The following is a 25,986-nucleotide window of genomic DNA, read 5'->3' on the forward strand; positions in this document are numbered from 1 at the left end:
TCTAAAAGTAATAAAGGAATTTTAAGGTTATATTTGGGATCTTACTTTGAGAGATTTAAAAGCGTAAGTTTAACGAACTTGACAAAATATCAAGTATTACTTCGTACGACATGACAGAAAGGCGCGGGCTAAATAGTCTTGAATTTACGGAACTTCATCGATAAAATACTTGAAATAATAATTGGGAAACATATTATGATATGTCATTCAAAATATAAAGTTCATAGTTCTAGCTTGCCGTTCAGTTTTCCTAATATTTAATTTAAGACTGCAGGGTCTTAGTGTTTATTGACAAGTCAAATTTCCAAATCCGCAAGATGCCGCGACGGCGAGGTAGAGCTCGAGGAAGAGGTAAATAATGCTATACAGTATATATACATGTTACGTTTAAAATGTTAATACTAAGTTCAGAAATGTATTGCCACCTTGTTTAATTTTTTTGCAAAATAGACATCCTATTTGGAGATACTTAAGATGTCTGGGCAAACAAGGGAATAGATCGTGAATTCTATAATGTGCCAGTTACTGTTGTATTGCTGCATATCCTTCGTATGTTACTTAACATTATATGATAAACATTGTTGCGATATATTGTAGCTCAGGGTATCCCAAGTACACGAACAATTAGATTTTTTACTGTGAAAAAACATCGTTTCATACTCATATTTTTTTGTCTTCTTCCGTTGACGGATGAACGTTTTCGATTTGATATATTTTCACGAGAGTAGTAGCACTGGATTCCTCGCTTTACACCCTCCAGTGTTGGTACAGAGTGTGGGTTTATAGATGCAGCAGCACCTACTCCCAACATTTTTAAGTTGTCATACAGTGGACAGGCTTTGAAGTAGAGGAAATTTATGGAGTAAAAGCACATTATCAACAGTTGAAGGCATAAAGGATTTATTGGTACCAGTTTTGCGAAAGTTCATTAAGTATGATATGATCAGGAAGGATGCCTATGGTGTCTTGGATAGAATTTTACAAGATGGATGTGTGGTTTCTAGATGATAGAGTTAAACGAAATGGGTCCCATTGGAGTCCTTAAAATGTGTAGAGTTGAAGTAGATGGGATTTTAGGTGTAGCATCTCTAACTCCATCAACTTGAAGTTTTTATAAAGTGGGCAGGCCTTTGATGTGGAGGGAAATCGTGAGGAGTAGCATTCAAAATGAACAATTGAGAGTGTAATTAGGGCATTTGTAAGACTCGTTTGAATTAAAAATGTAATTCAACAGAAGAGTCACTTATGGCACCCCATCATTATTTCATAGTGTCATTGTTTGTATAAGATGTCAGAAAAGTGACTATCCAGCAGAGAGCTGACAACAAACATTCACATGGTGCTTTCGTGAATTCTATAGAGCTGTATTTGTTTCATGTCAAAATACAAACCAATTGAAGCTGTAATACAGCAAAAAAAAATATTAATTTAGAGTCTGTAAATGCCATTTGTCCTGTATTGATTATGCATTCCACTGAATGCCACCTTGTCATAACATTAGAATCTTACAATTCAAGTTTTGCAAAAATGTTGGGTAAGTTCAGATGTATACATAGATGCTGAAAATGGTCTGTATCATGAAGTGCCGTTCGAGGTTTGCTTGTACTGTATCCAGAACATCAGTAATGTATGCCTAATTTTTAAATGATTATGTTTAATTTTGTGGCTGAAGATATGTAAGAAGGTATATATATATATATATATATATATATATATATATATATATATATATATATATATATATTTTTTTTTTTTTTTTCATACTATTCGCCATTTCCCGCGATAGCGAGGTAGCGTTAAGAACAGAGGACTGGGCCTTTGAGGGAATATCCTCACCTGGCCCCCTTCTCTGTTCCTTCTTTGGAAAAATTAAAAAAAAAAAAAAAAACGAGAGGGGAGGATTTCCAGCCCCCCGCTCCCTTCCCTTTTAGTCGCCTTCTACGACACACAGGGAATACGTGGGAAGTATTCTTTCTCCCCTATCCCCAGGGATATATATATAGGTATGTATATTTGCGTGTGCGGACGCGCACACATACACATGTGTATGGGGGTGGGTTGGGCCACCCCCCCCGTCTGCTTCCCCGCGCCACCTCGCAAAGGTTATTAGGTTATTAGAGCAAGGTTATTAGGTACAGTAGGGTCGAGGGTCAAGTCAATTGGGAGGTAAGTTTGAATGGAGAAAAACTGGAGGAAGTAAAGTGTTTTAGATATCTGGGAGTGGATCTGGCAGCGGATGGAACCATGGAAGCGGAAGTGGATCATAGGGTGGGGAAGGGGGCGAAAATTCTGGGGGCCTTGAAGAATGTGTGGAAGTCGAGAACATTATCTCGGAAAGCAAAAATGGGTATGTTTGAAGGAATAGTGGTTCCAACAATGTTGTATGGTTGCGAGGCGTGGGCTATGGATAGAGTTGTGCGCAGGAGGATGGATGTGCTGGAAATGAGATGTTTGAGGACAATGTGTGGTGTGAGGTGGTTTGATCGAGTGAGTAACGTAAGGGTAAGAGAGATGTGTGGAAATAAAAAGAGCGTGGTTGAGAGAGCAGAAGAGGGTGTTTTGAAGTGGTTTGGGCACATGGAGAGGATGAGTGAGGAAAGATTGACCAAGAGGATATATGTGTCGGAGGTGGAGGGAACAAGGAGAAGAGGGAGACCAAATTGGAGGTGGAAAGATGGAGTGAAAAAGATTTTGTGTGATTGGGGCCTGAACATGCAGGAGGGTGAAAGGAGGGCAAGGAATAGAGTGAATTGGAGCGATGTGGTATACTGGGGTTGACGTGCTGTCAGTGGATTGAATCAAGGCATGTGAAGCGTCTGGGGTAAGCTATGGAATGCTGTGTAGGTATGTATATTTGCGTGTGTGGACGTATGTATACACATGTGTATGGGGGGGGTTGGGCCATTTCTTTCATCTGTTTCCTTGCGCTACCTCGCAAACGCGGGAGACAGCGACAAAGTATAAAAAAAAATATATATATATATATATATATATATATATATATATATATATATATATATATATATATATATATATACATATATATATATATATATATATATATATATATATATATATATATATATATATATATATATATTTATCCCTGGGGATAGGGGAGAAAGAATACTTCCCACGTATTCCCTGCGTGTCGTAGAAGGCGACTAAAAGGGAAGGGAGCGGGGGGCTGGAAATCCCCCCCTCTCTTTTTTTTTTTTTTTTTTTTTTTTTTTTTTTCCAAAAGAAGGAACAGAGAAGGGGGCCAGGTGAGGATATTCCCTCAAAGGCCCAGTCCTCTGTTCTTAGCGCTACCTCGCTAATGCGGGAAATGGCGAATAGTATGAAAAAAAAAAAAAAAAAAAATGTATATATATACCTCCTACATTTTGTTGGTCAGTAAGAAAGACATGAACAGGGGACAAGAATTTTTTTCTTGTAATTTCATCTTCTAAAATTTAGTAGGATTGAGGAAGAAACCAAACATGGATTGTTTTTATCAATAGCTCAGTCATGTTTCTGATAATTCCTTGCTAAGGTGGAATAAGGCTATAAAGTGTTAAAAAAAAACGATGATTTTAATTTATTTGTCTCAAAGCATATATTCCTGACCTGTACAGAAAATATATCTAATATAAATTTTTTGTAATTCTGTTCATTGCTGTTAGGAAAGAGACAAGTATGCTCCCAGAGACAGAAATCTACACAAAATAGAAATCATAGGCCAGTAGTGATCAGTATAGATGTCACATCTTCCAGTGATGATGAAGAAAGCATTAGTCCTTGTAATGCTGAGGCTGCTCCTAAACGTCGGTTATCTTGTTTGTCAAGGTAAGATGAAGTGATATGTAATGGAAACTTTATAGTATAAATAAATTTTGATCCATCATAGAATAGAATTCATAAGCCCTGCTTCCATCTGCATGATGAATATATAATTCATACTGTTCCCTTTCATTTACAGAAAAGTGTTTTAAGGTTTTAACCTATAGGCAATGGTTTTGCTGCTTCTAAACATACTCATCAGATTTCAAGTAATGTTTTATTCTTAATCTATGTGGAATGTAAGAAAGATGTTATGATTTACATAAAATTTGTACAGTATATTTTACAAAAAAGAAATTACCCCCTGAGTTGCATTAAGTAACACTGCACTTGATGATAAGTCTGATTACAAAGTTCAAGGTCTCTTTCTGTGACATAATAAGAAGCACTGCACATTGTCAGAATATACTGATGGTGTGATGTCAATTCAAATGATTTATTGAAGAGCACAACACATGCTGGAGTGTCTTTGACTTTACAAGGTTTTTCTATGACAAGTCAGGCAACACAATAAAAATCAGATGTAACTCTGACTGCAAACCTTTTTAAAAGATATAAAGGATTTGCCTTGTATTTTTAAAGATGTCTTACCAAAATACTATTGGTAGGCATCCCATCAACTGGCTAAATACGTTTCAACTGGTATCCCTTGCTAGTGCACAATGTATTATTTTTTTTTTTTTTCATTATACTTAATCGTCTTCTCCCGCATTAGCGAGGTAGTGCAAGGTAAAAGACGAAAGAATGGCCCAACCCACCCACATACATATGTATATACATAAACACCCATACATGCACATATACATACCTATACATTTCAATGTATACATACATGTAGATACACAGGAAGAGGGGAAAGTGATTGGTTCTCAGTGAATGTAGGTTTGCGGCAGGGGTGTGTGATGTCTCCATGGTTGTTTAATTTGTTTATGGATGGGGTTGTTAGGGAGGTAAATGCAAGAGTTTTGGAAAGAGGGGCGAGTATGAAGTCTGTTGGGGATGAGAGAGCTTGGGAAGTGAGTCAGTTGTTGTTCGCTGATGATACAGCGCTGGTGGCGGATTCATGTGAGAAACTGCAGAAGCTGGTGACGGAGTTTGGTAAAGTGTGTGGAAGAAGAAAGTTAAGAGTAAATGTCAATAAGAGCAAGGTTATTAGGTACAGTAGGGTTGAGGGTCAAGTCAATTGGGAGGTGAGTTTGAATGGTGAAAAACTGGAGGAAGTGAAGTGTTTTAGATATCTGGGAGTGGATCTGTCAGCGGATGGAACCATGGAAGCGGAAGTGGATCATAGGGTGGGGAGGGGGCGAAAATTTTGGGAGCCTTGAAAAATGTGTGGAAGTCGAGAACATTATCCCGGAAAGCAAAAATGGGTATGTTTGAAGGAATAGTAGTTCCAACAATGTTGTATGGTTGCGAGGCGTGGGCTATGGATAGAGTTGTGCGCAGGAGGATGGATGTGCTGGAAATGAGATGTTTGAGGACAATGTGTGGTGTGAGGTGGTTTGATCGAGTAAGTAACGTAAGGGTAAGAGAGATGTGTGGAAATAAAAAGAGCGTGGTTGAGAGAGCAGAAGAGGGTGTTTTGAAATGGTTTGGGCACATGGAGAGAATGAGTGAGGAAAGATTGACCAAGAGGATATATGTGTCGGAGGTGGAGGGAACGAGGAGAAGAGGGAGACCAAATTGGAGGTGGAAAGATGGAGTGAAAAGGATTTTGTGTGATCGGGGCCTGAACATGCAGGAGGGTGAAAGGAGGGCAAGGAATAAAGTGAATTGGAGCGATGTGGTATACAGGGGTTGACGTGCTGTCAGTGGATTGAATCAAGGCATGTGAAGCGTCTGGGGTAAACCATGGAAAGCTGTGTAGGTATGTATATTTGCGTGTGTGGACGTGTGTATGTACATGTGTATGGGGGGGGTTGGGCCATTTCTTTCGTCTGTTTCCTTGCGCTACCTCGCAAACGCGGGAGACAGCGACAAAGTATAAAAAAAAAAAAAAAAAAAAAAAAAGATACACAGACATATACATATATACACATGTACATATTCATACTTGCTTCCTTCATCCATTCCCATCACCACCCTGCCACACATGAAATATCATCCCCCCCTTGCCTGCCGCCGTGAGGCAGTGCTAGGAAAAGACAAAAAAAGGCCACTTTCATTCACACTCAGTCTCTAGCTGTCATGTGTAGTAGACCGAAACTGCAGCCCTCTTTCCTCATCCAGGCCCCACAAAACTTTCCATGGTTTACCCCAGATGCTTCACATGCCCTGGTTCAATCCATTGACAGCACGTCGACCCTGGTATACCACATCGTTCCAATTCACTCTATTCTTTGCAACGTCTTTCACCCTCCTGTATGTTCAGGCCTTGATCACTCAAAATCTTTTTCACTCCATCCTTCCACCTCCAATTTGGTCTCCCACTTCTCGTTCCCTCCAACTCTGACACATATATCCTCTTTGTCAGTCTTTCCTCACTTATTCTCTCCATGTAACCAAATCATTTCAACACACCCTCCTCTGCTTTCTCAACCACACTCTTTTTTTACCACACATCTCTCGTACCCTTTCATTTCTTACTTGATCAAACCTCCTCACACCACATATTGTCCTCAAACATTTCATTTCCAACATATCCACCCTCCTCCACACAACCCTATCTATAGCCCATGCCTCACTGCCATATAACATTGTTAGAACCACTATTCCTTCAAACATACCCATTTCTGCTCTCATGGATAACTTTCTCACCTTCCACACATTCTTCAATGCTCCCAGAACCTTCACCCCCTCCCCCACCCTGTGAGTCACTTTTACTTTCATGGTTCCATCTGCTGCTAAATCCACTCCTAGATATCTAAAACACTTCACATCTTCCACCTCCAGTTTTTCTCCATTCAAACTTACCTCCCAGTTAACTTGACCCTCAACCCTACTGAACCTAATAACCTTGCTCTTACTCACATTTACTCTCAGCTTTCTTCTTTCACACACTTTACCAAACTCAGTCACCAACTTCTGCAGTTCTCACCCGAATCAGCCACCGGCGCTGTATCATCAGCAAACAGCTGACTCACTTCCCAAGCCCTCTCATCCAGTCACTTGTTTACCAAATGGCGTCCTAGCTATGTCTCTTTGTTGTATATTAACTGACTTAGATTTCTTTCTTGTATTTCCCTTGATGATGTGATTATGACACAAAAGTGCACTTGGGAAATTATCATGTTTCATTTCCCCATTGACTAGCTCTGTCTCTTCGTTGTATATTAATTAACTTAAATTTCTTTCTTGTATCTCCCTTGATGATGTGATTATGATACGAAAGTGCACTTGGGAACTTATGTTTCATTTCCTCATGGACTCATAGGAACACACACACTGGTTGGTAAGGATATTCATTGTATGTATGTTCATGGTGAGGTACCTGAGGATTGGCAGAATGCATGCATCATGCCATTGTATAAAGGCAAAGGGGATAAGGGTGAGTGTTCAAATTACAGAGGTATAAGTTTGTTGAGAATATCTGGGAAATTATATGGGAGGGTATTGATTGAGAAGGTAAAGGCATGTACAGAGCATCAGATTGGGGAAGAGCTGTGTGGTTTCAGAAGTGGTAGAGGATGTGTGGATCAGGTGTTTGCTTTGAAGAATGTGTGTGAGAAATACTTAGAAAAGCAGATGGATTTGTATGTAGCATTTATGGATCTGGAGAAAGTATATGAAAGAGTGGATAGAGATGCTTTGTGGAAGGTATTAAGAGTATATGGTGTGGGAGGTAAGTTGCTAGAAGCAGTGAAAAGTTCTTATCAAGGATGTAAGGCATGTGTACGAGTAGGAAGAGAGGAAAGTGATTGGTTGTCAGTGAATGTTGGTTTGCGGCAGGGGTGTATGATGTCTCTGTGGCTGTATAATTTTTTTATGGATGGGGTTGTTAAGGAGGTGAATGTAAGAGTTTTGGAGAGAGGGGCAAGTATGTAGTCTGTTGTGGATGACAGGGCTTGGGAAGTGAGTCAGTTGTTGTTCGCTGATGATACAGTGCTGGTGGCTGATTTGGGTGAGAAACTGCTGAAGTTCGTGACTGAGTTTGATAAATTGTGTGAAAAAAGAAAGTTGAGAGTAAATGTGAATAAGAGCAAAGTTGTTAGGTTCAGTGGGGTTGAGGGACAAGTTAATTGGGAGGGAAGTTTGAATGGAGAAAAACTGGAGGAAGTGAAGTGTTTTAGATATCTGGGAGTGGATTTGGCAGTGGATGGAATCGGAAGTGAGTCACAGGGTGGGGTAGGGGCCGAAGGTTCTGGGAGCATTGAAGAATGTGTGGAAGGTGAGAAAGTTATCTCGGTGAGCAAAAATGGGTGTGTTTGAAGGAATAGTGGTTCCAACAATGTTATATGTTTGCGAGGCGTGGGCTATAGATAAGGTAGTGCAGAGGTGGGTGGATATGTTGGAAATGAAATGTTTGAGGACACTGTGGTTTGATCGAGTAAGTAATGAAAGGGTAAGAGAGATGTTTGATAATAAAAAGAGTGTGGTTGAGAGAGCAGAAGAGGGTGTTTTGAAATGGTTTGGTCACAGGGAGAGAATGAGTGAGGAAAGATTGACAAAGAGGATATATGTGTCAGAGGTGGAGGGAACGAGGAGAAGTGGGAGACCAAATTGGAGGTGTAAAGATGGAGTGAAAAAGATTTTGAGTGATCGGGGCCTGAACATGCAGGAGGGTGAAAGGCATGCAAGGAATAGAGTGAATTGGAACGATGTGGTATACCAGGGTCAACGTGCTGTCAATGGATTGAACCAGTGCATGTGAAGCATCTGGGGTAAACCATGGAAAGTTCTGTAGGGCCTGGATGTGGAAAGGGAGCTGTGGTTTCAGTGCATTATACATGACAGCTAGAAACTGAGTGTGAACGAATGTGGCCTTTGTTGCTTTTTCCTAGCGCTACCTCACGCACATGTGGGGGGAGGGGGTTGTCACTTCATGTGTGGTGGGGTGGCGACGGGAATGAATAAGGGCAGACTATGAATTATGTACATGTGTATATATGTATATGTATGTGTATGTATATATATATGTATACGTTGAGATGTATAGGTATGTATATGTGGGTGTGTGGATGTGTATGTATATACATGTGTCTGTGGGTGGGTTGGGCCAGTCTTTCGTCTGTTTCCTTGCGCTACCTCGCTAGCACGGGAGACTACGACAAAGTATAATAATATGAATATATATATATATATTTACACACAACCATACACACACATATACATACACAGACGTTTACCTATATACACATGTACATATCCATACTTACTTGCCTTCATCCATTCCTGTCACTACCCCGTCCCACAGGAAACAGCATCACTACCCCCTGCTTCAGCGAGGTAGCATCAGGAAACAGACAAAAAAGGCCACATTCATTCACTCTCAGTCTCTAGCTGTCATGTGTAATGCACTATCCTTGATCCAGGCTTCACAGACCTTTCCATGGTTTACCCCAGTCGTTTAACAAACACTTCCTCATCCTTATCCCAGATATCAATATTTGCCAGTAGATAGTTTACTTCTTTCCCAGTTTTTCTGATGAGAAGTTCGGGCAATAGATTAGCAAAAATCGACATCCTAGATCTCTTTCACATTGATTCCTGTACCTTATTTCCTGCTAAATAAATTTCCTGCCTTCTTTTGCTGAGTACTGGAGTCTTAATGCTAGTAAATATAATGTTCATTTTAAACTTGTTAGATTATATGGTAAGTTGTATTTTCCATACAGTTTTGTTCAGTAAATAGTTACCAAAGTTGTGAACTAATAATCATTATTTTTTCTATACGTTTATTGTTTGCCACATTAATGAGGAAGTGCCAGGAACAGATGAAGAAATAGTCTTATTTGCTCATATCCATTCTTTAGTTGTCATATGTAGTACATTGAACCCACAGCCTCCTATCCACAGAGTCCCCACAGACCTATGGTTCCCCCAGCTGCTTCATATGCCCTAGTTCAGTCCATTGACAGTACAACACCTCTTGTGAACCATATCACTCTAATGCATGCCTTTCACCCTCCTGCATGTTCAGTCCCAGTGCACTCAAATCTTTTTCACTTCATCCATCCAACTCCAGTTTTGTCTCCCCTTTCATTTATGTATTGTAGTATATATTCATATGTATTTATATATTGATGAAAGTAGATAGTACAGATTAAATAAAGGAAATCTAATAAGTAACATCATGAACCATGATGGAATGTGGAATGTTTGTGATTCTCTTTTCTGTGAGTTTTGTTAATGTAGTTTTCATTGTTTTTTAGTAGAGATGTATTTGTCTCATGCTTTCAGCACAATGTACATTGTTGCTTTTATATGTCAGTTTAATTTATCTTAAATATAAATACTAACATTTTTATGTTTCTTTGTCTCAGCCCAATCACATGTGGACGTGGCCTTATGTCTGATTCATCTGACTCTGATGTTGCCGTGGTGACTCAAATAAGACAGTCATCACCTAAGCCTAAGAAGGTGAACCCAGTTGAGACCGAAAATAGGACTTTCAGTGACTCAGACGTCGACCTTTATGAAGTGGATTATAATTGTGAGCTATAGATTATAAGAGTTTTTTGAAGGTGCTCATACTTCCATGTGTATTCTTGTATATACAGTATATGCAAAATACACATATACTTTTTATTATTAATGTACACAGTGTAGCTGTATAATATCTATATGCTTTTTGCTGCTTTATGTTTGTATATGATTATCTTGATATGATAATAAGATTTATCTTTTGCCTGATGCAGGGTAGTTTGATTAATTTTTCTTTGTGGCATTCTGAGGACTTTCAGACTTCAGAAAAAACTCTTTCAGTAGGTATATTGTTTATAGTTTCCTTGGAAATCCTCTGTACTTAAATATCTTTGCTTTCCATGATATTTAAGGAAGCAGATTAAATGATGCTTTTATGCTTCATATCTGGATTGACCCTATTTGCCTATTGCAAGTTGAAAGACATTAATCATGCATCTCATTGCTGAATTGAATGACAGGCATTTCCCAGACAACTTGTCAGGAATCATGGGCCTTAGCTGCTGATTTAGTTACACATATACTTGTATAGGAAGGGAGTATATATTTATGAAATCCTCCCCTCCCGTTTTTTAATTTTCCAAAATAGGAACAGAGAAGGGGGCCAAGTGAGGATATTTCCTCTTAGGCTCAGTCCTCTGTTCTTTATGCTACCTCGCTGTTGCAGGAATGGCAAATACTAATGAAAAAAAAAGTATGTGGGGCCTGGATGTGGATAGGGGGCTGTGGGTTTGGTGCCTTACACATGACAGCTAGAGACTGAGTATGAAAGAATGTGGTCTTTTTTGTCTGTTTCTGGCACTACCTTACTGAAGCAGGTGGTAGCGACACTATTTCCTGTGTGGCAGGGTAGCAACAGGAATGGATGAAGGCAAGCAAGTATGAATAGGCATGTATATATACGGATGTGGGTGTTTATGTATGTATATATTTTTTTTTTTTTTTTTTTTCATACTATTTGCCATTTCCCGCGTTAGCGAGGTAGTGTTAAGAACAGAGAACTGGGCCTTAGAGGGAATATCCTCACCTGACCCCCTTCTCTGTTCCTTCTTTTGGAAAATTAAAAAAAAACAAGAAAGGGGAGGATTTCCAGCCACCCGCTCCCTCCCCTTTTAGTCGCCTTCTACGACACGCAGGGAATACGTGGGAAGTATTCTTTCTCCCCTATCCCCAGGGATAAATATATATATATATATATATATATATATATATATATATATATATATATATATATATATATATATATATATATATATATATATTTCTTTTCTTTCAAACTATTCGCCATTTCCCGCATTAGCGAGGTAGCGTTAAGAACAGAGGACTGGGCCTTTGAGGGAATACCCTCACCTGGCCCAATTCTCTGTTCCTTCTTTTGGAAAATTGAAAAAAGGAAGGAAGGATATATATATATATATATATATATATATATATATATATATATATATATATATATATATATATATATATATATATATATCATCAGCGAAGTGAGTCAGTTGTTGTTCACTGATGATACAGCGCTGGTGGCTGATTCATGTGAGAAACTGCAGAAGCTGGTGACTGAGTTTGGTAAAGGGTGTGGAAGAAGAAAGTTAAGAGTAAATGTGAATAAGAGCAAGGTTATTAGGTACAGTAGGATTGAGGGTCAAGTCAATTGGGAGGTGAGTTTGAATGGAGAAAAACTGGAGGAAGTGAGTGTTTTAGATATCTGGGAGTGGATCTGGCAGCGGATGGAACCATGGAAGCGGAAGTGGATCATAGGGTGGGGGAGGGGGCGAAAATTCTGGGGGCCTTGAAGAATGTGTGGAAGTCGAGAACATTATCTCGGAAAGCAAAAATGGGTATGTTTGAAGGAATAGTGGTTCCAACAATGTTGTATGGTTGCGAGGCGTGGGCTATGGATAGAGTTGTGCGCTATGGATAGAGTTGAGATGTTTGAGGACAATGTGTGGTGTGAGGTGGTTTGATCGAGTAAGTAATGTAAGGGTAAGAGAGATGTGTGGAAATAAAAAGAGCGTGGTTGAGAGAGCAGAAGAGGGTGTTTTGAAATGGTTTGGGCACATGGAGAGAATGAGTGAGGAAAGATTGACCAAGAGGATATATGTGTCGGAGGTGGAGGGAACGAGGAGAAGTGGGAGACCAAATTGGAGGTGGAAAGATGGAGTGAAAAAGATTTTGTGTGATCGGGGTCTGAACATGCAGGAGGGTGAAAGGAGGGCAAGGAATAGAGTGAATTGGATCGATGTGGTATACCGGGGTTGACGTGCTGTCAGTGGATTGAATCAGGGCATGTGAAGCGTCTGGGGTAAACCATGGAAAGCTGTGTAGGTATGTATATTTGCGTTTGTGGATGTATGTATATACATGTGTATGGGGGTGGGTTGGGCCATTTCTTTCGTCTGTTTCCTTGCGCTACCTCGCAAATGCGGGAGACAGCGACAAAGCAAAAAATATATATATATATATATATATATATGTGTGTGTGTGTGTGTATGTGTGGATGGGCCATTCTTTGTCTGTTTCCTGGCACAACCTCACTGACACGGGAAACATCTGTTATGTATGATAATTAAAAGAAAGAGACAGGAGGTCAAGAGAAAGGTGCAAGAGGTGAAAAAGAGGGCAAATGAGAGTTGGGGTGAGAGAGTATCATTAAATTCTAGGGAGAATAATAAGATGTTTTGGAAGGAGGTAAATAAAGTGCGTAAGACAAGGGAACAAATGGGAACTTCTCTGAAGGGGGCTAATGGGGGGTGATAACAAGCAGTGGTGATATGAGGAGATGGAGTGAGTATTTTGAAGGTTTGTTGAATGTGTTTGATGATAGAGTGGCAGATATAGGGTGTTTTGGTCGAGGTGATGTTCAAAGTAAGAGGGTTAGGGAGAATGCTTTGGTAAACAGAGAAGATGAAAGCCGGCAAGGCAGCGGGTTTGGATTGTACTGCCGTGGAATTTATTAAAAAAGGGAGTGACTGTATTGTTGACTGGTTGGTAAGGTTATTTAATGTATGTATGACTCATGGTGATGTGCCTGAGGATTGGCAGAATGCTTGCATAGTGCCATTGTACAAAGGCAAAGGAGATAAAAGTGAGTGCTCAAATTACAGAGGTATAAGTTTATTGAGTATTCCTGGAAAATTATATGGGAGGGTATTGACTGAGAGGGTGAAGGCATGTACAGAGCATCAGATTGGGGAAGAGCAGTGTGGTTTCAGAAGTGGTAGAGGATGTGTGGATCAGGTGTTTGCTTTGAAGAATGTATGTGAGGAATACTTAGAAAAACAAATGGATTTGTATGTAGCATTTATGGATCTGGAGAAGGCATATGATAAGAGTTGATAGAGATGCTTTGTGGAAGGTGTTAAGAATATATGGTGTGGGAGGAAAGTTGTTAGAAGCAGTTAAAAGTTTTTATCAAGGATGTAAGGTATGTGTACGTGTAGGAAGAGAGGAAAGTGATTGGTTCTCAGTGAATGTAGGTGTGTGGCATAGGTGTGTGATGCCCCCATGGTTGTTTAATTTGTTTATGGATGGGGTTGTTAGGGAGGTAAATGCAAGAGTTTTGGAAAGAGGGGCAAGTATGAAGTCTGTTGTGGATGAGAGAGCTTGGGAAGTGAGTCAGTTGTTGTTCGCTGATGATACAGCGCTGGTGGCTGATTAGAGTGAGAAACTGCAGAAGCTGGTGACTGAGTTTGGTAAAGTGTGTGAAAGAAGAAAGCTGAGAGTAAATGTGAATAAGAGCAAGGTTATTAGGTACAGTAGGGTTGAGCGACAAGTCAATTGGGAGGTAAGTTTAAATGGAGAAAAACTGGAGGAAGTAAAGTGTTTTAGATATCTGGGAGTGGATTTGGCAGCAGATGGAACCATGGAAGTGGAAGTGAATCATAGGGTTGGGGAGGGGGCGAAAGTTCTGGGAGCGTTGAAGAATGTGTGGAAGTCGAGAACATTATCTCGGAAAGCAAAAATGGGTATGTTTGAAGGAATAGTGGTTCCAACAATGTTATATGGTTGCGAGGCGTGGGCTATGGATAGAGTTGTGCGGAGGAGGGTGGATGTGCTGGAAATGAGATGTTTGAGGACAATATGTGGTGTGAGGTGGTTTGATTGAAAGATGGAGTGAAAAAGATTTTGAGAGATCGGGGCCTGAACATGCAGGAGGTTGAAAGGTTTGCAAGGAATAGAGAGAATTGGAACAATGTCGTATACTGGGGTTGACGTGCTGTCAGTGGATTGAACCAGGGCATGTGAAATATCTGGGTAAACCATGGAAAGCTTTGTGTGGCCTGTGGTTTCGGTGCATTACACACGACAGCTAGAGACGGGATAAGGGAGAAAGAATACTTTCCATGTATTTCCTGTGTGTTGTAGAAAGTGACTAAAAGAGGTGTGAGCGGGAGGCTGGAAATCCTCCCTTCCTGCAGACCAAGTGAGGATTTTCCCTTTTGAAGCTTGGTCATCTGATATGATGGCATCTAGTTTGGGTGCTGCTTTTGTGTTGATGTTTTAGTGTGGGGAGTGAATGTCATGTGGGTATCATATGCAATGCCAAATATGGCTGGTGTTTTGTTTGGTGGAAATGATAGACTGTTCAAGTTGACTGGAGGGGGAGTTGGATTTGTGTCTGTCGTGAGTTAAGAGAGTGGTTATGTGATGCATTAATTAGGTTCTGCATAGATAGTGTAATTTTCTCAAGTAGTAGAAATAGCTTTTGAGTAATTTTTTTGAGCAGAGAAAAAAATATGATAATGTAGCATTTTGCATTTTTGTTTAGAGTATGGGTAAACAAAACCCTACCATGTACTCAGCATTTACATTTCATTTTATGCTTATATTTTGGGACATTAGCAGTTGTATGCTTTCACTTATTTACAGGCCATGAAAATAGTCTTGCCTTAAAACTTATTTATGTTAGTCATATTAAAATGTGCTAAAAGATTCTGTTGAAAATGCATATCAGAATGTAATGCATTATTTCATTTCAGTTCATCATCAACAAGCACTGAAGAGTGCTAACAAGGAAATTAAAGCTCTGAATGAAATCATGTATGCAAATTCTTGTGAAACAATTGTCTCCAATGTCTCTGAGGACCAAGACCAAGAGAAAGATGATTGTTTGATAGAGGCTGATTCGTAAGTCTTTATATAAATCTTTTTTTCATAGAGGTACTTTCATGAGTGGGTTGGGCCATTCTTTCATCTGTTTCCATGCGCTACCTTGTTAACACGGGAGACAGCGACTAAGTATGACAATATAAATAAAATACTTTCATGAGTATTTATGTATAAAGCTTTATATTTTTTTTTTTTTTTTTTTGTCATCACAGTGATATGCATCAGAGTCACCATTTTTAGAATGTGTTGATCTAGTTCTTTATTAACCTTCTTGAGACAAAATGAATAGTCATGGTCAAGTCCAGGATCCTGATTAATCATTGGTTGGTACTACTGTATTTATGCATAATTATTCAGTTTTGTGTATGTACATTTTGCATTGTTATCCTTAGGGATGGGGAAGAGTCTCCTATGTGTTGTAGAAGACTACTTAGAGGTTCAGGAGGAGGGGGTGTGAATATCGTCTCCTCTATTATTTGCCTGTAAAAGTAGGAACGTAAGATGAATACAAAAATTTTTCCTTGAAAGCTCAGTTCCTGATTTTCTCTTACTAAGGTGGGAAAGTTAAGTGAATATTTAAAAAAAAAATTGTTTTTGATATTTGCATCTCTCCAGTTGGCAAGTATGCCATATTTTGATCTATGCTGATTTTTTTTCCACTGCTGTAGTAACTGCATATATGCTCTCTCTCCAATTACTCCCTACTTACATGTGTACTGAGTTAGTCACGTATTCCTTCCACTTTATCTTAGATATGACCTCAACTACTACAACTTATCATACTCATGATTGTAAGTTCAACCTGAATCATTTGCACTTTTAGTATCTCAAGTATGCCAAATGGCATGATCTGGTCTGCTCATGACTAACCAGATTCTTTTTCCAGGTCTTATTCTTTATCCTCTCCAGTCTTTGCTGGAGTGGTCGATGCAATTATATAGTTCTTTATGATATAGGTTCCCAGTATTCTGATTCTTTGAATGATTTCTTCCTTTTCCCCAGAAACGCTTTATGCACCACATAGGGATGCTACTGTTGAGGTGTATGATGGTCATTTGGGGAAAATTAAATCACATTCCAAACACTATAGTCAGTGACCAGGGGCAGTTAGGGACTGTCAGAATCAGGAGCCGTGTGTTCTTGAGGAGATGAGTCCCAATATTATTTTACTTTTGTTGGCAACACTGTAATCTGGTAATGCATCTAATATAGTTAGATGGAGAGTCTACTGGGACTTCATGGTCAGTTATACACCTCTAGGGACAGTCATAATCTTCAGTCTGTTCTTATGGGTGAACTCTTGGTTTTTGCAGTATTGCAGAGATATTCTTCATCCTCATTCATTCCTGTTTTAAAGGGCCCTGGGCTGCTGGATAGACACTGCAAATACCCTTGTTTTTCTGTTAGCAGCCTACAGAATCCTTTTTTGCCATCAAGATGGATGTGTCGAACTCCAGTTGGGGGTTTCACTCTTTGGACAGTCAGGTTGTAGCCATTCTATAGTCTGGCATCCTGCTGTAGAGCCATATTGACTTTGTAGTAGTTTGTTCCCTTATTTTCCTTAGGAGATGGTGTCTATGTCAAGGGAAAAAAGTTACTTTTGTGATAGACAGATATATGGTAATGCCTTAACAAGCGGGACACTTGTAAGCCCTTGGGGTTTCTCTTTAGGAGGTATAAATTTTCATGGGGTTCTTCTTATGAGGTACATATCCTCCACCTGGCCATGCTGATGGACAGTGGTGTTCTGGCCTCACATCTGGAAGGAGTTTACAGGCAGCACTGTTATACATTGGGTAATTTCAGATGCCTACAATAAAGCTCTTTTTTCAAAACTTCGATACTACAGACATACTCAAATCCTCTGGTAGGCCACAGATGAAAAAAAATCATTGTCATCCATTGCAGTGGACACAAGGATAAGTATAGAAATCTCATCGGTAGTTCCGGTAGGTCTCGGACTGTAACGTTCTCTTTAATGGAAGTAAATTTGATCTGTTGCCAGAGCTTTTAAGATATGCAGTGAAAGTAAAATATGATGATGTTTTTTTAAAGAGTTATGCAGTCCATAATGTTGTATGCTTGTATAACTTATCTATGAGGTGGAGCAACTGGAAGAGTACCATTGTTTTGTTTAGAGTATCAGAGGAGTGTATATGGAGTTTGAAAAGGACTTTAAAGTGAAGAAATTGTTGGAAATAGTACTTTGAAGCAAATGGCAGAATAGATAGAATATGGAATGTTTAGGTGTTGTGGACATGGTTTATTGTTAAGATAGAAAGGATGAACTAGGATTATTAGTACATGGTGTGAATGAAGACCTGAGGTACAGTATAAGGATTGAATTAAGATGTTTCCTTGGAGTTATCTGTAGAAATTATCAAAAACAGCAGTGTATGGAGAATGTTCCTCTCAGACCATCCTGCTGTTACGATGGAGATGACTTATATAGAGCTCATGATAGAGATGATTTATTGATAATTTATTGAGATGATTTACATAAAATTTTTGCAGAGAGAATATCCAGCAGTCCCCACTATCTCCCACATTACTAGATCTCAAGAAGCTGCCTAAAAGGAGAAGAATAAAAAGAGACAGAAAGACCAAAAAATACATTAGCAGACTAAAAGCCTTATCCAGAGAAATAGCAATGAAAACTTCTGTGAGTTATAGCTTTTGTGGTCTGTGTCCATAGACTTGACAATTGAATTATTGTATATTCCTTTATCATTACTCTTTATCTATCCTCCTACTTCCAACTCTGCCTCATAACATATCTTGACATGTTTACATTCTGTGTTCAAACACATCAAATATATTACATGAATTTGTTACTGTTGATGATAAATTTTTCTTGTGTTTTACAGATTGATGACAACTTGAATCTTAGTGTTGGTAATGATGCAGTAATTTTGAGTGATGATGAAGTAGACAGCGTGATTAACCTCCGTGTGAAATGGGGCTCAGACTATCTTCGTATGCCTTTCAGAACTGTAAGTTGAAAGTTTTAATTTATCTGTAGTTTATATCTCAGTCCATAGATCAGTTTTCTTTGGTTATTGTTTAAAAAAAAATTTGTGCAAGAAATAGATTTTACCCATTTCCTTTGATCATATTCACCCCACACTTTCTCGGACCCACATTGAAGAGTCATGGAGACACAGGTTCATGAGAGTAAAACTAAAAATTACCTGTATCAACACATCAATGAATATATTGAAAAAAGGGACTAATGTGCTATCATTACTAGATCTTAGTTTTACACATATAGGAGCTTGGAAATTAGTATATTATACAGTATGCCATTGTCCCTAACCTTTCACCAAAGTCCCACCTTATGAAAACAGTGGACACAAACTGTGTGTTGGCAGATTTTAGAACTGCATTCACATATATGTATTTGAGGAAATATCAGCAATGTTCATATCCTACATAAGGCCAAAACTAGAATATGCTTCCCAAGTTTGGTCACTTATCATAAAGAACCACAATGATCTAGTACAGATTCTTTACAGGAGAGCAACAAAGATGATAACAGAGTTAAAATAGCTGAGTAATAGGGAAGGGCTAGGGGCCACAAGTTTCCCACCACGGATAAGAGAAGAGTGAGGGGTGACCCAATCATTAACTTTAAATCATATTGAAGATGCAGACAAAACAATTCTTTGAAAGCTGCATATAGAAAGTCCAGAGAACATAACATGAAATTAAAGAGGAAACATGTTAGAAAGGACATAAAGTACTTTTATACTGTAAGAGTAGATAATGAATGTAATACTCTGAATGGGAAAGTAGTAAAAATGAACACCATACAGATTATGAAGTTGTGTAATAATTAAAATGTTTCAATAGATGGGGCCCTGTCATAGTAAACTCCCTTCCTGTTCTGCATAAATAGATAATTATACGAACACAGACACTCGCACCCTCTTATTTATGCCTTACATGAAAAATTTCTCTTTGCAGTTTCAGAAATTTTCACATCTTTACCAAGAACTGGCACAGCGCTTCAGTGTGAATGTAAGCCAGGTAGTGTTGAGCCACAAGGATAAAGTTATCAGCTCTGGGCAGTGCCCCAGAGACTTAGGACTCTCTATTGCTGACATTATAGGTGAGTCATAGTCAACATTGATTATCACAAATTGATTTCTTTTGATATTCATTTAAAAGGAGTTATACTTAATAGTTATGATTTTATGAAGGTTTTCATTTTGATGTTGTAGGATAAGAAAAATCATACACTGAAGAGATAAGGTAGGTATATTTTAAAAGAAAACACTGAAGAGATAAGGTAGGTATATTTTAAAAGAAAACTTCTACAAAGCTGAATTATATGAGTGTGAGATGTTGGAGATGAATTAAGGTAATAATGGAGCAAGACATAGCAGTGTAGTTTTAGAAAACTGAAACAAATATGATAAATGTCAGGTAATAAGTGAGGTGCTGTTAGATAATCTTTATCTGTTTATATCCTTTCATGTATGTTTTCCTCTGCTTCCCCCAGATAGCACCATTTTTCTTCTCATAGGTACATAATCCTACACCAAGACCTTTTTTTTTATACTACATCCTTATTGTATCTTCTGGAAAATTATGATGCGTAAGGTGGATATCCTTTAACCAAAAGTTTTATTAGCATTTTGAAATGTGAAAGTATGAAATTTTTCTTTCATAGGTTCACTATGAGCATTTAAAAAATTATTGCAATTTTACCTTAAAAGTCCTTTGTTTCTTTTCATTATTATCTTTATTTCCCCAGAGGGTGGAATCGAGTCTAAAGCAAGTTGCGACAGAGTGGAGGCAGTTGGAGAGAAAAATCCAGATTCTGTATGTCTCAAGGTCCAAAATGCCGATAGAAAGGGAATGCTAAACATTAACATCAGTCGCTATGACAAGATGAGTGTGCTGATGCACAAGTATGCGAAAGAGAAGAACGTTAATTTAGAAAAACTTAAATTTTTATTTGATGGTGAAATCTTGGATCCTAATGAGACTCCAGTGGATTTAGATTTGGATGGGGGTGAATGTATTGATGTTTATCATATATAAGGAAAAACGAAAACATTATTTTTATGGCATAAAGCAGCTCTCATGTTCCTGCTGTTATTAACGATGGACATTAACTGCAGTCAGGATGTTTACAGTAAAATTCTAGAAATGGCTGCCTATGCCTTGAGGTAAAATATACACCCATTAATGTTTCTAGTGGTATCCCATGCATTATTGCCAGATGCAACAAAAAAAAGAATTCCATACAATGGTCAGTCTCATGTAGATATATTAAGGAGGCCTATTCAAGATCTGCATCCTTATGTTATGTAATAACTTGCAGAGCTGTGACACTTAAAGATACTTGATGTTAGCAATGAAAACCATTAGGATTTTTATTAGCTGACAAAAACACTTCCGGAAATACCACACATTTCAATCTTTATGTATGAGAATCCTCCTGGCATATCTCATAAGCCTGACAGTGGAGCAGCATAAGTTAAAGGGTGTGTATCTTATATAACAGTGTTTCACCAGTTTGAGCTGTATGTTATTTAATCAGAAAAGTATATTGTGATTGATCATAACTTTATGGAGATACTTTATGTATTAGAACATTTGAGAATATCCCATACTCTGAGTATCTAGCACAGTTGATATTGAGACATGCAGTTGAAGGGTTAATATTTAAGGTTACTTCACACTTTATTACTGGTCTTTTAAAAGAGATATTAACCCTTGAACAACAGTATTACCTTCCAGGTTCACACTTTGCAAAAAAAATATAAATAATTCCCCTCACCTTAGAGAATATCTTTATATTATACTTCATTTGAAAGAAAATAAAAATAGTTTCCTTTCTTGTTGTTGTATGAGGGTGTTGCCTGGAAGGGGGAGGGACTGTGTTGATGCATGTATGCTTCTGGTATGTGTTTTTTCAGGGTATGATTTTCTTTTGTATATACCTAATCATTCCACAGTTTATGATTTCTTTCAAGGTATGATTTTGTACTGAACATATGTATTATGTATCTTTTACATATTTTTTTTTTTTTTTTTACATGTGAAATGGCCGGGGAAAACCCTAGGAAGCTCTGTAGAGCCTGGTTGTAGATTGGAACCTTGGTTTTGGTGCATTACACATGACAGCTTGGGAATGGATGCGAGTGAATGAGGCCAGTTTTTCGCCTGTTCTTGGCATTATATTGCTAATTTGGGAAATGGATAAAAAGTCAAAAAGTGTTATTTACAAATAACTATGTCCACAAATAAATCATTTTCTTTTCAAAATTTCAACAGTAATTCCACATATTTTGTTACTTTTCTTTCCAAACAAAAGTGAACATGCAGATGCTAAATGAGCATCATGCCTAGAAACAGTGTGAATGAAAGTGGCCTTTTTCATGACACAACCTCACTGAAGCAGGGGGTAGCAATGATGTTTCCTGTGGGGCAGGGTAGTGCCAGGAATGCATGAAGGTAAAGTGCATTATTACATGACAGCTAGAGACTAAATGTGAACGAATGGGGCCTTTGTTGTCTTTTCCTAGTGCTACCCCGCACACATGAGGGGGGAGGGTATTGTTATTCCATGTGTGGCAGGGTGGCGATGGGAATGAATAAAGGCAGACAGTAAGAATTATGTACATGGGTATATATGTATATGTCTGTATATGTGCTGTGTGTGGACGTGTATGTGGGTGGGTTGGGCCATTCTTTCGTCTGTTGCCTTGTGCTACCTCGCTAACACGGGAGACCACCAAAGTATGATAATAAAAAAAATAATGTGTATATGAGTGGATGGGCCATTCTTCATCCATTTCCTGGCAATACCTCAAGAAACGGCAATCAATTATTATATACATATATATATTCACTGACATTCTCATGGGTTATTGAGATGCTTGAAATTTTTTCAGTTGTAGCAGTAGGCCTCTAGCAACATGCATGGGTTATTGATAGAAACAAACATTGGCTGACATTTTTAAACCGAGGTGGGGAAAAGCTAAATCATGTGATGATGGAAGCAGTCCTCTATGGATCATCATCAGATGATGGGGCAGATTTAGGGTTAATATTTTGGAGTTCAGTTTTCAGCTCAAACATACCCCTTTTCCTCTATGGATGGTTATATGGATGTATCTTGTTGGCCAATGAATATTTTCATTTCATACATTTTCTATCCCAATTTCATTGTTACATAATTCTTATCTTGTTCACTTCATATTTCCATCCACCAGTTTTTGTATTTGCCCACTTAAGCAATACTAGCATTTACGATGCTTATTTTTTTTCTCATACATTATGATTGTCAGGTATTTAATATTTTCATCCATTTGTCATACCTCTCAATATCGCCTATATCCCTCCATCTACTCTAAAGTTGTATACTTTTCATATTATACTTTGTCAGCCATACCCCGACCTGTACTTTACATTATCATATATATATATATATATATATATATATATATATATATATATTTATTGTATCCTTATGTTTCTCTAGTTTTACATCTTTAAACCATCCCTTTCATTATTCATTCACTATTTTATTCGACCCAATTGTTATATGTTCTTATTCTCCAATAAAAAAAGTATAAGCTCTGACAATGAGTTTACAATACATCCATCTTTCAATTTGTTTAGATATAAGAATCTTGAAAAACTTGAAAACAATCCATGAAAAAATTGTTTACCATAACTAATGATTGCATACCATTGCTGTTAATCCTTCTACTCCCAACCCACCCACATACACATGTATATACATAAACACTCACACACGTACATATACATACCTATACATTTCAACATATACATATATACACATGCTGCCTTCATCCATTCCCACTGCCACACATGAAATGGCACACCCCTTTTCCCATGTGTGTGCAAGGTAGCGTTAGGAAAAGACAACAAAGGCCACATTTGTTCACACTCAGTCTCTAGCTGTCATGTGTAATGCACCGAAACCACAGCTCCCTTTTCACATCCAGGCCCCACAAAACTTTCCATGGTTTACCCTACATGCTTCACATGCCCTGGTTCAATCCATTGATAGCACATCAACCCCGTAATACTACATCATTCCAATTCACTCTATTACTTGCATGCTTTACACCCTCCTGTATGTTCAGGCCCCAATCACTCAAAATCTTTTTCACTCCATCCTTCCACCTCCATTTTGATCTTCCACTTCTCCTCATTCCCTCCACCTCTGACACATATATCCTCTTTGTCAATCTTTCCTCACTCATTCTCTCCATGTGATGAAACCATTTCAATACACCTTCTTCTGCTCTCTCAACCATACTCTTTTTATTACTACACATCTCTCTTACCCTTTCATTACTCAATCAAACCACACCAAATATTGTCCTCAAACATCTAATTTCCAACACATCCACCCTCCTCCTCACAACCCTATCTATAGCCGACACCTCGAAACCATATAACATTGTTGGAACCACTGTTCCTTCAAACACCCATTTTTGCTCTCCGAGATAACATTCTCACCGTCCACACATTCTTCAACGCTCCCAGAACCTTCACCCCCTCCCCAACTCTGACTCACATCCGCTTCCATGGTTCCATCCACTGCTAAATCACTCCCAGGTATCTAAAACACTTCACTTCTCCATACCGTTCTTTCCCAAGTCAGCAAGGTAGTGCCAGGAAACAGACGAAGAATGGCCCATCCACTCATATACACATATATATATAAATATATATACTAACACACACATATGCACACAGATATACATACACATATCAAAATATACATACATATTCATACTTGCTTGCCTTCATCCATTCCTGCTGCTACCCCACACCACAGGAAAACAACATCGCTATCCCCTGCTTCAGCGAGGAAGGGCAAGGATTACAGACAAAAAGGCCACATTCATTCACACTCGGTCTCTAGCTATCGTGTGATGCACCAAAACCACAGCTCCCTATCAACATCCAGGCCCCATATGATTTACCCCAGACGCTTCACATGCCCTGGTTCAGTCCACTGACAGCCGTCGACCCCGGTATACCACACTGTTACGACTCTATTCCTTGCATGCCTCTCACCCTCCTGTATGTTTTTTTTTTTTCAAAAGAAGGAACGGAGAAGGGGGCCAAGTGAGGATATTTCTTCTAAGGCTCTGTCCTCTGTTCTTAATGCTACCTCCCTTATGCAGAAATATGAATGTGCTTAAAAAAACAAATAAATATATATATATATATATATATATATATATATATATATATATATATATATATATATATATATATATTCCTATGATTATTACACGAAAGTTCACTTGGGAACTTTTCGTGTTTCATTTTCCCTGTGGACTCATAGGAATATCTTGATCATGCATAAAATTGTGATCCTTTCCAATATATATATATATATATATATATATATATATATATATATATATATATATATATATATATATTGGAAAGGATCACAATTTAGCATGTGATCCAGTGATTCCTATGAGTTCACAGGGAAATGAAACACAGTAAGTTCCTAAGTGCACTTTTGTGTAATATTCACATCATCAGGGGAGACGCAAGAAATATAAGTCAGTTGATCTATGACGAAGAAATGTAGCTTGGACGCCATTTGGTAAACAAGTGACTGTCCGAATGACAGTAACTTGTTTACCAAATGGCATCCTACCTACGTCTCTTTTTTGTATCTTTGTATATCAAATGACTTATATTTCTTTCTTGTATCTCCCCTGATTATGTGATTATTAAGCGAAGGTGCACTTGGGAACTTTCGTGTTTCATTTCCCCATGGACTCATACGAATATATATTTTTTTTTATATACATTCACATTTCCCGCATTAGCAAGGTAGCGTTAAGAACAGAGGACTGAGCCTTAGAAGGTATATCTTCACTTGGTCCCCTTCTCTGTTCCTTCTTTTGAAAAATTAGAGAGAAAAAAAAACAGGAGGGGAGGATTTCCAGCCACCACCCCCCCACCCACCCCCTCCTCTTTTAGTCGCCTTTTACGACACGCAGGGAATACGTGGGAAGTATTCTTTCTCCCCTATCCCCAGGGATAATATATATATATATTTTCCAATCTTTCCAAACTATTCGCCATTTCCTGCGTTAGCGAGGTAGCGTTAAGAACAGAGAACTGGGCCTTTGAGGGAATATCCTCACCTGGCCCCCTTCTCTGTTCCTTCTTTTGGAAAATTTAAAAAAAAAAATAATGAGAGGGGAGGATTTCCAGCCCCCAGCTCCCTCCCCTTTTAGTCGCCTTCTACGACACGCGGGGAATACGTGGGAAGTATTCTTTCTCCCCTATCCCCAGGGATAATATATATATATATATATATATATATATATATATATATATATATATATATATATATATATATATATATATATATCTCAAAGGCCCAGTCCTCTGTTCTTAACGCTACCTCGCTAATGCGGGAAATGGCGAATAGTTTGAAAA

At 38.4% G+C, this 25,986-nt stretch overlaps 1 protein-coding gene across 1 annotated transcript; it reads left to right on the top strand.

Annotated features, from left to right (window-relative positions):
* The first annotated feature begins 130 nt into the window (after positions 1-130).
* Positions 131-23,121, top strand: LOC139760832 (uncharacterized). Its single transcript, XM_071684487.1, has 8 exons — positions 131-351; positions 3,666-3,828; positions 10,245-10,414; positions 15,390-15,537; positions 18,034-18,181; positions 18,387-18,512; positions 19,486-19,630; positions 20,279-23,121. Exons 1-8 carry the CDS (start codon positions 318-320, stop codon positions 20,566-20,568), a joined length of 1,224 nt encoding a protein of 407 aa, XP_071540588.1. The 5' UTR covers positions 131-317; the 3' UTR covers positions 20,569-23,121.
* Positions 23,122-25,986: the final 2,865 nt, after the last annotated feature.

This window comes from Panulirus ornatus, chromosome 38, assembly GCF_036320965.1.
Source record: "Panulirus ornatus isolate Po-2019 chromosome 38, ASM3632096v1, whole genome shotgun sequence".
NCBI lineage: Eukaryota > Metazoa > Arthropoda > Malacostraca > Decapoda > Palinuridae > Panulirus > Panulirus ornatus.